This window comes from Carassius carassius, chromosome 7 (genome assembly GCF_963082965.1).
Source record: "Carassius carassius chromosome 7, fCarCar2.1, whole genome shotgun sequence".
Taxonomy (NCBI): Eukaryota; Metazoa; Chordata; class Actinopteri; order Cypriniformes; family Cyprinidae; genus Carassius; species Carassius carassius.
In genome coordinates this window covers 20,811,186-20,827,300 of record NC_081761.1, presented here as the reverse complement: position 1 = coordinate 20,827,300, position 16,115 = coordinate 20,811,186, and the positions used below count along the sequence as shown (strand labels likewise).

The window sequence follows — 16,115 nt, the reverse complement described above, 5'->3', positions numbered from 1 at the left end:
TTTATGAGGGCTGAAGCTAAACTCTGCAGGATAGTGGCCCTCCAGTACCGGAGTTGCCTATCCCTAGTCTATGGTATGAACCAAGTGTGCCACACTAAGTCCTCAAAAGTGAAGCCATCACGTTCCGATCGCCCTTAGGTGGCTGGTCCCAGTTTAGGTCGTAAACCCCACTCTCTCCATGTAATCATATGGGACATGAGACAAACAAATAATTAAATTTCACTTTAAATATTTTTTTTCAAACATGGTTTATGTCACTTGATGTAGATTTTATCACGCTGATGTAAGTTAGGGTGCTCGTTTTTAAAATAAGTTTGGTTTTAGTTAGTTATGCGATGCTATAAAAAGCGGAAGTGTGACGTCATGATTGACAGCTGAGACTGACGGCTTCTTTGAGCGAACTAAGGCGCCAACTGACTTTATCGGGGTCTTCAGGAAGAGATTGGAGTTGTACTGACCTTATTTTAACACAAGCCTCTTATACGAAAAATCAACAGACAAAAATTAAACCAGTCAAGCTAATTTAAAAAAGGGTCGGGGCGTGTGTTTGCGATTGACTCTGTGTGAGTGTGGGCAGGACGTGGCTCAACTTCACTCTCTACTGCGCAGAGTTCAATACTGCGCAGACTCTGGTCTGGTTTTATCAACATGGAAGCTTATTGTGCTTAAATGCTAAAAATGCCAAAAATGAAAATATGTCATAAATTACTCACCTTCTTGTCGTTCCAAACCATAAGACCTTTGCTCATCTTTGGAACACAAATTGATTATTTATTATTATTATCCTGCTGCCGTATGAATGTAACCATCTGAATAAATCCACAGGTATTGGACACAGCACATGGCTCTAGAACCTCAGTGTGATGTACGATGTTTAGACAGCTCACAGATCGGACATAAAGTTAAATGGAAATTACAACAAGAGCGTCAACAAATGCAGCCATCCACAAATGGACAGCCGCAATGTAAAATAACTGCCGCCTAGTGCCTGCCGTATAAACAGGCATCACAAATCTGTAGAACCTGAAGTGGAAGAGGTTTCGTCTCTCTAGTGGCTCAGAGGGAATATTGAGGATTTCTCAGAGCAGTGTTATCTTGTGTAAGTGTTACTACAAGAAAAAAAATAGAGAGGGTGAATGGGACAGACCTGAACAATAGTGATGTCGGGATTGTTTTAGTGGCTCATCCGTTTGTGCGTGCGTGTGCTGCAGATTAATGGCTGAGCTCCTCAAGAGTTTCTCACTGTGATGTATCACTCTTTCTCAATAAGCAGCCAGACTGGGAGAGAGAGGAAACAAGTGTCCATACTTTCTGATTAGGTGGAGAGAATGGAGATAATGCCTAAAGGCGATCTTTTCATTGAAAACACTTTCACTGGCAATAACATTAGCCTTTTATTATTTCCCCTCCTGACAGAAAGGGGGCATCAGGTCATCTAAGAATATTACGAGCAATGTATCACAAGGTATGCTTTTGTATCAATATGGTTTTATCCAAAGTTTGTGTTTATAAATGATTTCAGTTACCAGTAAACTGTACTATTGTAGTGAATGTGACAGACATAATTCACCATTGTTAAGTGTAGTTCTGTACACTGTGTTCTGCATAACTGTTCAGGGATCGTGGTCCCTTTAAATGTTCGGAATGCGTGATGACGTAACACGCCAGTCAGCGCCATTGTTCAAGTATTCTGTTTTCTGCTTTTAAAAATAAACGAGACACGCATTTCGTGTGCTCAAAGTGAGAAGTTGTCCACCCGCCAGCAATGGCATCTGTCTTACATTTCAGAGTTCACCACGGACTTGCAGCACATTGCCGGTAAGAGCAACCACGTGGCAGATTGCCTATCACGGGCTCTGGTGGGGGCAGTCCATCTTGGTTTGGATTACAACCGCATGGCCGTGATTCAGACCACAGACCCAGACGTGCAACGTCTGAAAACCTTGACTACAGGGCTGCAGATCAAGGACGTGATTTTTGGCAATGCCGGCACAACGCTCCTGTGTGACATCTCCACAGGTAGTCCTCGGCCTATCGTTCCCTCGGGTGGAGGCGTCAAGTTTTTGATGCCATCGATGGTCTCTCCCACCCAGGTGCGAAAGCTTCACAGAGGCTTGTTTCAGCAAAGTTTGTGTGGCACGGCCTCAAGAAGGACGTTAGGGACTGGGCTAACACCTGTGTTGAGTGCCAACGGGCCAAAGTACACCGCCACACTAAAGCTCTGTTAGAAACATTCCCGGTTCCTGAGAGGCGTTTTGACCACGTAAATGTGGACCTGGTTGGTCCTCTGCCCTCCTCTCAAGGTTTCACATATTTGTTAACCATGGTTGACAGGACCACCCGCTGGCCTGAGGCTGTACCACTGACATCGGGGGCATCTGCCGAGATGACACGGGCATTTATTGGCACCTGGATTGCCCATTTCGGCACCCCTTCGGACATTTCGTCTGACCGAGGTGCACAGTTCACATCCGAGCTTTGGGACGCTGTTGCACAGAGCCTCGGAGTGAGACTCCACCGCACGACTGCATATCACCCACAGGCTAACGGACTCTGTGAGCGTTTTCATAGATCGATGAAGGCTGCCCTGCGTGCCAGCCTCAAAGACAGCAACTGGGTCGACAAGCTCCCGTGGGTGATGCTGGGTATCAGGACTGCACCAAAGGAGGACCTTCATTCCTCATCCGCGGAGCTTGTTTACGGACAACCGCTGCGAGTACCAGGGGATTTTGTCCCTAGCACCACGGTTCCCTGGTCTGCCACTCTCCAGCGAGTGAGGTCTACTCTACTGGATAATGCGAGGTTTTTTGCACCTGTTCCTACTTCCTGTCACGGCCTCCCTCAGTCGCACATCCCCGCTGGACTTCAAACAGCCGACTATGTTTTCATTTGCCACGATGCCCACAGAGGACCGCTACACCCGCCCTACGAGGGCCCGTTCCGGGTTCTGGAGACAGGGGACAAACACTTTGTGGTGGACAGGGGTGGCAAACCAGAGCGACTCTCCATTGACCGCCTTAAACCGGCTCATTTGGACGTGGCCAGGCCCATTGACCTGGCCCAGCCCCCACGACGCGGACGGCCTCCTGCTCTGCCCCCACCCAGTGCTCCCACACCACCCAAGCCTCCCGCACCCCATGCCCCTCTCCCGGGTAATGCCGGTACACCAGCTGCAGTGGGGCCTCCTCGACCTCCGGTACAGCACAGTCGCTGTGGCCGGTTGATACGCCCACCCCCCCCTTGACAGTTGGGTTTTTCTGATATGATGAATTCTGGGGGGACGTGTGTAGTGAATGTGACAGACATAATTCACCATTGTTAAGTGTAGTTCTGTACACTGTGTTCTGCATAACTGTTCAGGGATCGTGGTCCCTTTAAATGTTCGGAATGCGTGATGACGTAACACGCCTGTCAGCGCCATTGTTCGAGTATTCTGTTTTCTGCTTTTAAAAATAAACGAGACACGCATTTCGTGTGCTCAAAGTGAGAAATTGTCCCTTGCAAATTACTGCAATTTCCACACTATCATCGTTTTAAAGAATTTTTAAAATCTATTTCACAGAACTCTGCATATTTCCATCAAAAATCATTGTCCACAGATTGTGTTTGGTTTTACAAATAAGTAATACAATATGACATCATATTATAACATATACTGTATAATACATCTTAAGCTGGCACTACCAAGAGAAGTACCACAGTGCAAAGTTTAAAAATTCCTCATAAAAATATAATAAATGCATTAAAATACAAACTACAAAAGAGATTAAAGTTTTATCCATCCATCCAATTTTATGTTTTTATAGAATGCATGGTTTCAATAAATTTGCTGCCAACATGTTTCAACAACACTGTGAATATTGCTATTGTTTTTATATGGTCAATAAGTTTTGTTAGGAGAGTGTCACCATCTAAGATAGTTAAGCCGTTTTATCCAGTGGTATATTAGGGGGGTAAAGGGTTCACTAACAATAGTTAGGTCTCCACATCTGTCACTTCTTGTGACAATGCAATAATGGGTGTAGCCAGGGTTCGAAAATCAGTGAGGTCTGGGCTGGGGTCGGCTTAAGAATTGTGCTTGTACTACTAGTACTTGTTTTAAAGATCTGTGTACTAGTGTTAAATGCTACTGTTTTTGGCAGTGTTGAAAACATTTCTGACAGACAATATCATGATATTTTTCGCGCTACCCTTACCGAATGTGCTATCCTGTTAGTAATAATCTTTTCATGGGCTTTTTTAAATTATTGTCAGTTTAAGTGCCAGTAATGCAGTGTTGCCTGAAATTGCAAATAAGATACTATAAAGATACCGCTAACCCTAAGATGCAACTTCCCACTTATTATCTTTCTAGAGTGTCAAATTAAAGGATTAATCCACTTCCAACATTTCCTGATAATTTACTCATCCCCATGTCATCCAAGATATTCAAGATGTTCTTTCTTCAGTCGCAAAGAAGTTAATTACAGTAATTGGAAAACATTCCAATATTTCTCTCCAAATAGTTGACTTCAAATGTAGTGTCAGTGCAGTTTCAACAGGCTCTAAACAATCTCAGCTGAGGAATAAGAGTATTATCTGGTGAAATGATCTGTTATTTTCTTAAAATAATAATTATTATACTTTTTAACCTCAAATGCTCACCTGGTTTAGCTCTGAGATGCGTAAGTGTACACTGTGCATGCCGGTTCAAGTCAGTTCAAGACCATCTCATTTTGTCCTCCAACTTTAAAACCATCCTACATTGCTGTTTTACCTTTTTTTTTATATATATAGGGCGTTTGACCTTTTTTACATGTACACTTTGTGTTAACACGGGGTCAGTTTTTCTGCACCGAAGTAAGACGATTCTGAATTTGGAAGAGAAAATGAGATGGGAGTTTTTTGACCTGCCCTGTTTTGAACCGGAGTACACAGAATACACATATGCATTGCAGAGCTAGACAAGACGAGCATTTGAGGTTAAAAAAGTATATAAATTGTACATTATTTTTAGAGAATAATTTCACTAGATAAGATAGATAACCCTTATTCATCTGCTGGGATTATTTAGAGCCTTTTGAAGCCAAAGCCAAAGACAAGTCCAAAAATGCTTATAATATCTGGATCTGGCAACTGCGCCCCCACCCTCACTCACAAGTCTCTAAAGACTTGTTCACTCCGCCAGCGTCTTGCAGCGATCATTTTCATACCACGGACGCTAAACATTATTGCAAACTGTCTAAACTGAATTATACATACAGACATTCATGAGAAGAGTTTTAAACAACAAATTAGTCATTCAGAGAACAAATGTTATTTTTTAACATGACAAATTTACAGAGGTCCAGACCTCGGTGACCTCATAGCTGACTACGAGCCTGAAAGCAATAAATAAATAAATAATAAAGTGTTTAATAACTGTCACCCCGTCCCGAATACGGGACGCCTAGGTTTACTTCACTATATTACAATCAAATCTAATCTAATCTTGACAAACTATATATCGTTGGAAAGGTCTAAGACTCCCAAATATATATTTTACCAATGTTTTTGTTAAAAATTATGTAGGAAAATTAATAGATCAATTTATGACAAGAGTGCACCCTCAAAAATCTAAATTATAACAGGAGTTTTGACCTTTGTTTAAAAAAAAGACTTCTTCGTTGCCTTTTTCTCTATCACATTTTAGAAATCATCAGAAGTTATATATGAACTGAAAACTTCAAATTTCAAAATTCATCCTTTAAACCCCATTTTAAAATCAGACATTGCATTACCATGTAAATATTACATCAATATCATGTTACAAAATGTTTTCAGTCATGAATTATAAAAATTTAGGTTAGTATCATGCACATTCAAGTCTATCTTCAAAAACGTGAGTGACAGTTAAGGGGTTTTAAAGGAGTCTAATTACAAATTTGCAATTTATAATTTATCTCCCAATATTGCTTAGGTGGGATGAGGTCTTGCTCACACAGCTTTCGGTTTAATACTGAAATATTAAACAATTGTGTGCCTAATTAAAAGTCACTGGTTTAAAATCATTTCCCATAGCATAGATACATCTGAAAGAAAAGGGGACAAAAAAAGGAAGGAGAACGAGAACAAAATTAAGAGAGAAGCTCAGAGAAGAGACAGGTGGCAAAGTGACTTTTCACAGCCGAGTCCTGTTCCCATCCACTGTGGGACTGGTCGGGAGCCAAAAAAAAATCCCACACTACAGCAGAAAAACTGCTGATAAAAATTCAAGCTTTGCCCTGAGAATTTCCTTCAGCTACTGTATCCTCTCAGCTAAAGGAAAATGTGTGTGTTAAATCAATACACGTCTCACATTCTTTCCTTGTAATGAGAGGATGTGCAGTCCAACTGGGGAAGAGTGACTGAGAAAAAGATAGAGTCTGGAAAACCAGGTTGCAGCAGCAATAGGCATCTTCATGATACTGAAACACATATAAACTCAAAAAAATGTATCTGTTCCAATAAAGCTAATAATGATAACCACTACAGCATCAACTCCAGGATTAGCATAACAAATTCAGTGCATGTATAGTTTTCTCAACGTTGGGGTTTGGTTTAGGCTCTTGTAGAAAAGTCGATTGAAAACTGTGGGTTATTATTACCTTTTCACACACTGCTTGTTTAAGTGGTCTGCAGTGTACAGTGATAACGTCAGTTAGTGGTCTGTCTCATTGATTCTGGAGCACCTAGAGTAAGAGGAGAACCTCAGGGCTCTAGGGAGGGCACTAGCCTTTCACAGCCTTCCCAGATCGCTTTCAACACTACTAGAAACAAGCCTTCGTAATCTAACATTCGCAGAGAGCAGGTTTGTAAAATAAACAAAAAAGGGATCTTCACTGTCATCAGGGCTTAGAGAGTGAAAATTGAAAGAGGGAAAAAATAATCTGGCACATGTGAAAAAAGAAATGTAGAGTTCTTGCAGACATTCAGTGGGAAACCCAGTATCACATTAAATATTAATACATATCACTGTTGTCTTTCTATTTGGACCTCTGCAGAAACAAATATAATGGTGTGAGTTAAACCAAGCTGGAGGTATAAAAGTACAAAGAAATCACACTGACAACACCTTAACACTTTCCAAAACGCCCGTTCTTCACTGTGCACTGCAAATTTTCATGATCCATGAGGTCACTGAGATTTTAAATGTTGCGATTAAAATGCTGAATTAAACCGTTTTCTGTAAGTGTGGGGAAAATGTCTGTATTAACCTTGTAGCCTCAAGACACACCGTTTGCTAATAGTGTAATAACACTGGATTCAAGAGGTTATGAAATGCCAAAAGTAATACAAATAATAATAATAATAATAACTGTGCACTTTTCACTGAAGTAGTTATTTTGAATAAGCATGTGCTTAAGTATTACTTAAATCTTAATTCAGTTTGCTTGTAAAATGTCAAGATGACCTATGAAATATGCACTTTGGAAAGCTAAATTAAATGTGAGGAGTAAAAAGTATAATTATTTAGTTTGGGAAATGTAATTGAGTAAAACAACAAGTATTCAGAATAAAAAGTAGAACTCCATGTTCTGTGAAGTTTTATCTGTGAAGCTCACGTGTATTAGTATTAGATTAACTAGCCACTAGTCATTACACAGCTGTGTGCAATACAAGATTCTGATAAGTCAATCTTCCCATTAAATAGTGTGGTATTTACGGTTATCCAGACATCTGAAACCAGCCCTGCTTTTCATGTCTCTCATATCACATCGTGGACTCCTACGTTTAAAGTATCCAGTTGTCGATCAAAAAAATTTAAAATAAAAATCTTTGCAATGCAATAGACTGCAATGATTTTTTGGGGGGGGAAAATGGACGTAAAAAAGTGAAAGATTTAACCATATAATTTAAAGACATTAATTGTTATTTGAAAAAATGTATTACAAATTGTGAGTTTAATAAGAGCATTTTAATGTTTCTGAAAGAAATTTCATCTTCTGTTCACGAGTATGTGTACTGTAAGTAAAATGGAATTTATTCCTGAGATGATTTACTCATTTTAATATGCTGAATTACCGCACAAAAGACAAAAAAAACTAAAAAAAACATTTCTTATAATTATTAATGTTGAAACCAGTGCTGCTTCATATTTTTGTGGAAACTGTGATGCTTGTTTTCAGCACGAATAGAACGTTCAATGAACAGAATTTATTTGTAATGTCTTTACTGTCACTTCTGAGCAAATGAATGCACCCTTGCTGAATAAAAGTATTTATTTCCTTTAAGCACCCATTAAAAAGTCTTTCAGCAAATGGAATCCATTTGTTCATGACACTGCCTGACTGTACATTATCCCTCACTTAGCAAATCCATCTTTCCTTCTCTTTTAGCTCTGATTGTCCACGAAGGTCCCTCCGTATTTCGCATCTTTAACCGCTGGCAGGCTGTCAATCAGCAGTGGAAAGTCTTAAATTACGACAAGGTCAAAGACAATGAGGAGCATCAGAAGTCCAGTGCTGCACTCCGGACGCTCTCTCTGCCGCACCGGATGGGGCCGACCGGCACGGATGGTGAAGCCTCCACCTCCACATCCTCCCTCATGGCTGCAGCTGCAGCGGTCGCGGCAGGCACCGCAACCCCCACCAGAAACTCCGTCCCGTTGGCAGCAGGTGCCACGACAGAGCCGCAGGACTCATCTGAGCCCAGCAATGGGCAGCCCTCACTGCCAGACCACCACTGTGCTTACAACATCCTTCATCTCCTCAGCCACCACCTGAGGCCCCAGGAGCCACGCGGACAGACCAGCAACAGCAACCGCGAACTGGTCATGAGAGTCACTACAGTGTGAGGCCTTCCATGAGGCCTAGTTTACGGTTCAATCTCTGCATGCGACGTATTTACAAGAAAGGATTCACTGAGGAAGACCCAGTGCAGTGCTGTCCGGGTTTAAAGCATTTGTTTTTAAATTTTTTACAGTATTGAATAAAACAGAGGAAACAGTTTCTCTCACAGTGGCTACAGGAAAGATTCTGACCTTTAGATTTCAAATGTGAGCAACTGATAAAGGTCAAAGGTCAGTGGGGTGGGGTCTCTGAATGTGTGTGTCCATGTGTAATGAGTTTATTGTCAGCTCAAGGCCACAGTCAGAGCTGTGACCGTTCTGAAGCACAAGCATTACAATGCAATACAGTTTCTCAAACAGCTCAGAGTGAAGAACAAAGAAAAACGGAGCGCTGCAACACACTAATTTTACAATTGCTACATGTTGTATTTTCAGATAAAATCCTATTATTAATGTTACTTGCAAGAATAAGCAAGTCTAAATCTGTTTCCTAACAAACCAAATGTGGTATTAAAGAAGCAAACTACTGTGTTTACACTCACAGGCAGTACGTTTTTTTAGCTAGATCAATCCTCTCTGGTTTTGCCAGTATTGTACATCAATAACAGGAAACCACGTTACAGTGGAGACAGCTTGCAGCAATTGAACATTTTACAAACTACAAGAATTCTTGGTCAACTGACTGACTTTGTTTACATTTGTTAAACTTGTGAGAGAAAAAGGTTGCTACATTAAAAAAAGACACATCAAACTGGTTTAACTGTTGTATGCATCCGTTTCTCTTCTGGAAATAGCAGCTGCCACACTGCATTCAGTCAAATCATTCATTTCAGTAATGCATTTCATGTGTTTCCTTCACAAGCCTAGGGCATCAAGCAATCATGAGCACTTGGAATGTTTACATTAATCTCATTTTTATTATAACACTTTATGTTTTCTCAAAACAAGTACAGACAGAAAGTGGATCTAAGTGTCTCGGTGGTAAAAAAAAAAAAAAAAAAAAAAACAGGAAACAGCATCAGTGCCTCCTCCAAGCCTGACCACAGATGTCTGTTAGTTTCGGAGCAATCATATCTGCTTTCTCCTGTTAATGGTCCGCTCCTTCCGGATTCACAATTTTAAAAAGAGAGGAAAAGACTGAAAAATTAAAGCCCAAGCAAATTAAGTGTTTGAACAGTGCACCTACAGACCTAAGAAATAAGCACAAATTAAGTTTAATGCATTTTATGACAGAAATTAGGTACAAGTTCTATGGAAACACTTAAATAGATGAGTGTGGGATTGGTGCATTATTATTCTTGAATAATCATGGAGCAGAAACATCATTGCCTAATATAACCTTATAATTCAAAATAAGTTGCAGCAATGCAAAACATTCACAGCACTTCCTCTAAACAATGCTAAATCTACACAGAGAGTAGAGACTCAACTGCTTTCATTGACTGCATTTGGAGATGCGTTCAAACTCATTCACTGCGGCTGATGTCAAATTGTGGTTCGTTCCATGTGAATTGAAAACGCCTTTAATAGAGGGCCAAGGCACGAGAGAGTGCAAGTGTTTTGGCATTCCCTTCACTGGAATCCAGCTAGATGGATACATTATAGTGATCATGTAAAAAGAAATCAGAGTAAAACCCATGAGGAATGTTCCATCCACTCCACTAGTGTCTTTGATTGTTTATCCACAGCGACCTGCAGATGATCTGCTACTCCAGTTCCACCAGCAGATCTCCATCTCCGACTGTATCTCCAGCTTTACAGTGCACGCTCTTCACCTGAACATTAACACACATTTTATGAGGAAAGTCCAACATTTCTGCATCTGAAAAAGCTATTTGTGTTGAAGTCAGTAATGTCAGTCAAACACACTGGACACAGGAAGCTTTCAATGAAACGATGAAAAAAAAAGTGATTTAAACTAACTAATGCTTCCATAAATATTCCATATTTGGGCCTTCAGGTTAATTTTAAAGTAATTATTTATTCTTATTTTTTCCATAAATGATATTTGGATTTTAATCATTTTAAAACTTTTTGGATACAGCCTAGTGATTCTACAAACCTTGAGAAATACTTTAAGAAAAAGGTCTTTGCACAGTCCGAAATTTCCATATGTTTTTTTTGTTGTTGTTCATATTTGTCATCCTTTCCTATCAAAATGCTTGCCACGGATACAAAAACACAGAAAATCGAACCTGATCCGAATTTCTTTATGATGGATGAAAGTTTCGGATGCAGTGTGTAAATGTGATTGAGACAACGTGAGGTCATACTTATTTTTTTAACATGCAAACATTTCAAACGAGAATTTGTGCAAGGTTCGCAAAGAACTTTAAAGATTTCAGTAAGATTTTTAATGTCTATAGATTTTTATATAGATTTTTTAAATTTTTATCAGTTTGATGAGAAATGACTTTGCAACTAGCTGAAAAGAATAAATTTTTTTTTTTTTTTTTTTTTTTTTAAGGGTTTTAGTTCTATATAACAACCCTGACATGAAGTACAATAAAATATCCTGCCAACCATCAAATGAACCATTAACCATAATCTGGTTTCTAGTCTTTTTACAGCAGCTAAGTGGTCTGGTCAGAACACAAGTGTGGATAATGGACCGCGGCCCCTCGCCGTCTCTCTCTCTCTCTCTCTCTCTCTCATGGTGTTGGGTATTGTAATGTAGCTACGTGGAAGAGTGTCTTCTTATGTCATATCGATTTATGATGCACAGAGTAGTGAGGTGGATCACGTATCAAACCTCTGTATGTGTGCGAGTGAGCTCACCTTGGCTGTCTTTGCTGCGGTCATGCTGTTCTGCATCTTCATGGCTTCAATCACACAGATCTCCTGCCCCTCTGCAACCTTCAGAACAACAATGAATGAATAAACCTCAACAGCTATTCCACAATGAGTGCTTTCTAATAACTTCTTGAAACACATGACTCACATAGCATCTTCCCACCATGTATTTATTAATTTCATAGACTTGTGCAGGTCTTGTACATAAAATGACAAAGAGCAGGGGAATACTGTAATATCATTTCATAAAGGCGCATACATTAGAAGAGTCATAACAGTTAACAAACGCACAAAGCTCACTGTAACGCGAGAGCAAAATCAATAAATAAACCTCTGTTTATATCCATCAAACTCTCCATTAGGGAAATGGATTATGGAAATAAGCGAGCGCTGAGAAATTGCTGTTTCCCTCCATCCACAAGGACTAATTTCTGACTTATCTATACAGAAGTGCTGAAATCAGGTGATGTGAACATCAGTGCTGCTGAGTGAGTGTGTGTGTGTGTGTGTGTGTGTGTGTGTGTGTGTGTGTGTGTGTGTGTGTGTGAGTGTGTGGTGACTAATCAGTGTGAGAGCTTCATTGCAGTGCTCTTGTGTATGTGACGTTGCTGAGTGAATGAGATGTTTTACTGGAAGGGCTCAGCTGTTTTAGCCCGAGCCAGTCAGTCTGTGCATTATATACAAGTCATTAACAGACTGAGTCAGCAAACATTCAATTCAAGTTGACAGCAACACGCACATTTTGTCATATTGAAGTAAACTGTTGGCTTTACAAATGATGTCATCCTAATGCAAATCATTATTTCAAGCAACAGTTCATTCGAAACAGAAAATTCTGTCCTCATTTAAACTATTCAATGAGCTCCTTTTGTGTTTCACAGAACAAAAAAAGTCATACAGTTTTAAAATTAACACCTGGTTGGGTGAATTTAATACAATGACAGCACATAATGACTCACTTAAGCAACTGCACAAAGTGGTTTGTTGGAATTGCTTAAACTGTTAAAGGGATAGTTCACCCAAAAATGTTGTCATTAATTACTCACCCTCATGTCATTCCAATCCCGTAAGACCTTCATTTATTTTCTGAACACTGAGCGCTTTCTGACCCTGCATCAACAGTAACGGAACCGACACGTACAAGGCTCAGAAAGGACATTGTTAAAATAAGTCCATGTGACATCAGTGGTTCAACATTAATTTTATGAAACTACGAGAATAATTTTTGTGTGCAAAGAAAACAAAAACAATGACTTTTGTTAGCGATTTCTTTGCTCAAAACTTATTCTTGCAGCTTCAAAAAATTGAGCTTGAACCACTGATGTCACATGGACTATTTATGGATGTCTTTCCTACCCTTCTGGGCCTTGAACGTGTCAGTTGCTTTGCTGTCTATGCAGGGTCAGAGAGCTCTCGGATTTCATCAAAAATATCTTAATTTGTGCTCCGAAGATAAACAAAGGTCTTATGGGGTTAGAACGACATGAGTAATTAATGACAGAATTTTCATTTTTGGTTAAACTATGCCTTTAATTTTGAAAAACAACCCAGTATTTAAGGCCATTGTTTTTTGGTAAAAATTAGCTGGAAGTAACGATTTACAGTTAAAATGTCTTAATGGTGAGTTTGTTTCTTACAAACACACAGCTTTTCACTTCACAAGATGTTAACTGATGGACTAGACTCGAGGGGAATTACTTGTGGATTATTGAGATGTTTTTATCAGCTGTTTTGTACTCTCATTCTGGCGGTACCCATTCACTGCAGAGGATCCATTAGTGAACAAGTAATGTAATTCTTAATTTCTCCAAATGTGTTTCTGATGAAGAAACAAACTCATCTGCATCTCAGATGGCCTGAGGATCAGTACATTTCCTGGAAATTTTCATTATTGGGTGAACTATTTTTGTAAATAATGAGTACATCATAAATCCATCATCCAACCTGTTTTTTTTGCCTTAACCTGAATCACAATAGTAAGCTAACAATAATTACTTGTATTTTAGAATTTTCCAAACCTTCGCCATTGGTCCATACACATTGTGTGCCATCTAGTGTTTATCCTCCAGTCCAGTGGGTGGCAGAAATGCACCATTTTTTTTCAGATTTTTTTTTATTATAATATAAAAAGGCATTTTTACTGTCCAGCTGCTACAGTGTCGAGCTGCATTTTTATTCAATATTTTTCTTCAAGTAAAATTGATCAGAAAACTAGGAAAATTATATATCAGCAATATGTTTTAAACTTTTTTGCTGCATGAAGATAATGAATAAATGATGACAGCATTTTCATTTCTTGGTGAACTATCACTGTGAACTAAAACAAGGTAAAGTGTACTTACATACTATGTTTATTGTTAACATCAAGCTATCCTTTCTCATCTTGTTTCTAAGTGCCTGGCATTTGACTACTATCAGCTTTCTTAAAAGTATTACCCAGAGACCTCTGAACAATCCAAATTAAATGTGAATCCATGTTAAACTGGGAATTGGGGAGAAATAAAGTTTTACTGATTGTGCAGTGCATTTGCAGTATTTCCAGGAAGTGTCTTACATTATCTCCTGGTTTAACGGACACAGCCACCACAGACCCTGGCATGGGAGAGCGGAGGATACTGCTGGTGTCTTCTGGAACCTTCTCTGGCATGTGCTTACTGAGAGATGATGCCAGTTTACTCAGCACACGCAGCTTAAACTGAACACATGAAACAGAGAAATGGTTACACAGATACCTCAAATTAAAGGAAAAAAAAACACTATGATGATGATATAAACATGATGATATATATATATTTTTTTTTTTGCATGTGCACATTATAACTTATTCAGACCAAAATCAATGATAATTTAATAAGAGCCCTGTATGCTCATTTAAATAATACTGCAGAAGCCTTGAAGGATTGCACATCCAAGAAAATTATGGAAAATGACTTGTTTGCAGGGCTTTCAGATCCTTGGAAATGCTGCAGAACATACCAGTGCATTGTGCCCATGTATATTTTATCTTCTTGCTTTAACTACCTTTAACCATATCCTTATGTTTGAAACGGCTGATACTCACCAGTTCTCGTCATTTTTGTGTGTAGTATGTATCAGACCAAGTGTGATGGTTTATTTGGTTATAATGACCCCATTCGACCCCATTGTTAGATCCTATAACTGAATCTTTTCATTAATGGCTATTCAGAATCAGTAGGGCATTCTGAATGCAGTTTTACAAGAAACCCCAAAAGTTTGGGGTTGTAAGAGGTATTTTCTGTTCACCATGGCTGCATTTACTTTATCAGAATACAGTAAAAAAAGTTATATTATGAAGTATCATAACAATTTAAAATAACTACTTTCCATTTAAATATACTATAAAATGTAATTTAATGCTGTGATGCAAAGCTGAATTTTCAGCATTATTACTCCAGTCTTCAGTGTCACATGATCCTTCAGAAATCATTCTAATACGTTGATGTGCTGCTCAAGATACATTTATTTTTATTACCAGTGTTGAAAATGTATAATAATTTGACAAGGTTTTTTTAGGATTCTTTGATGAATATAAATTTCAAAAGAAAAGCATTTTTATTTAAAATAAATTTGATGTGTATTTGCTGAATAAAAGTATTAGGGGAAGTATCAGTATTAGGTGAAGTCGTGGCCTAGTGGTTAGAGAGTTTGTGTGTGTGCACTTTGGATGGGTTAAATGCAGAGCACAAGCTCTGAAGTTGGGTCACCACACTTCGCTATATGTCACGTCACTCAAGTTTCTAAAAAAAAAATATATATATATATTTTTTTTTATATTTTACAAATATTTATATATTTATATTTATATACATTTATATATATATATATATATATATATATATATATATATATATATATATATATACATTTATATATATATATATATATACACACACTACATACAGTACAGACCAAAAGTTTGTAAACATTACTATTTTTAATGTTTTTGAAAGAAGTTTCTTCTGCTAATCAAGCCTGCATTTATTTGATCAAAAATACAGAAAAAAACAGTAATATTTTGAACAGTGTAACCAACATTTAATTTATTATAGCACGTTTCACCAGTTCTTTTTTTTATGTCACAGCTCACAATAAATTGCTAAGAAATAGTTAGTGAGAAAATGCAATAGTGAGATTGCATTTTACTCCTGCAAAACCTCAGGCTTTCTTCAGAGCTTCCCATCTTCACCTTTAGATGGCGGCACAAATCTGTATCCAATCACATGCCGGGCAGCTAATGGTTTCTTTTTCTCTGTCTCAGACAGATGAAAGGCTCTGTCACTGCCCAGTCTAATTCAATTAACAGACAAGTAAAGCCTGGCCCTCTGCACTGCTCAATGAATGAAAAGCAGTTTTGTCAATTTAATGATTACCAACGCAAACACACACAACCACTCTCTCCCTGTCACAGCAGCAGCAGAATGCCAAGAGCATCCGCCCCCTGCTCTCCATACAGACACTAATGAAGAGCCATTAGCTCATAACAGCCTGCAGAGCTAATTAAATACAGTCACAT

At 38.7% G+C, this 16,115-nt stretch overlaps 2 protein-coding genes across 3 annotated transcripts in view; one reads left to right on the top strand and one right to left on the bottom strand.

Annotated features, from left to right (window-relative positions):
* Positions 1-9,543, top strand: part of marchf4a (membrane-associated ring finger (C3HC4) 4a) — a 60,434-nt gene extending 50,891 nt beyond the window's left edge. Inside the window, exon 4 of one of the 2 annotated variants that reach the window (XM_059554151.1) lies at positions 8,337-9,543. In XM_059554151.1, coding sequence (XP_059410134.1) covers positions 8,337-8,794 — 458 coding nt within the window. In that variant the 3' untranslated portion in view covers positions 8,795-9,543. The remainder of the gene's footprint in view (positions 1-8,336) is intronic. The other variant, XM_059554152.1, reaches the window with a different exon arrangement.
* A 142-nt stretch (positions 9,544-9,685) lies between these two features.
* Positions 9,686-16,115, bottom strand: part of pcca (propionyl-CoA carboxylase subunit alpha) — a 53,083-nt gene continuing 46,653 nt past the window's right edge. Inside the window, exons 21-23 of the mRNA XM_059554150.1 lie at positions 14,136-14,276; positions 11,567-11,644; positions 9,686-10,563 (exon numbers count right to left, since the gene is read on the bottom strand). Coding sequence (XP_059410133.1) covers positions 10,495-10,563; positions 11,567-11,644; positions 14,136-14,276 — 288 coding nt within the window. The 3' untranslated portion in view covers positions 9,686-10,494. The remainder of the gene's footprint in view (positions 10,564-11,566; positions 11,645-14,135; positions 14,277-16,115) is intronic.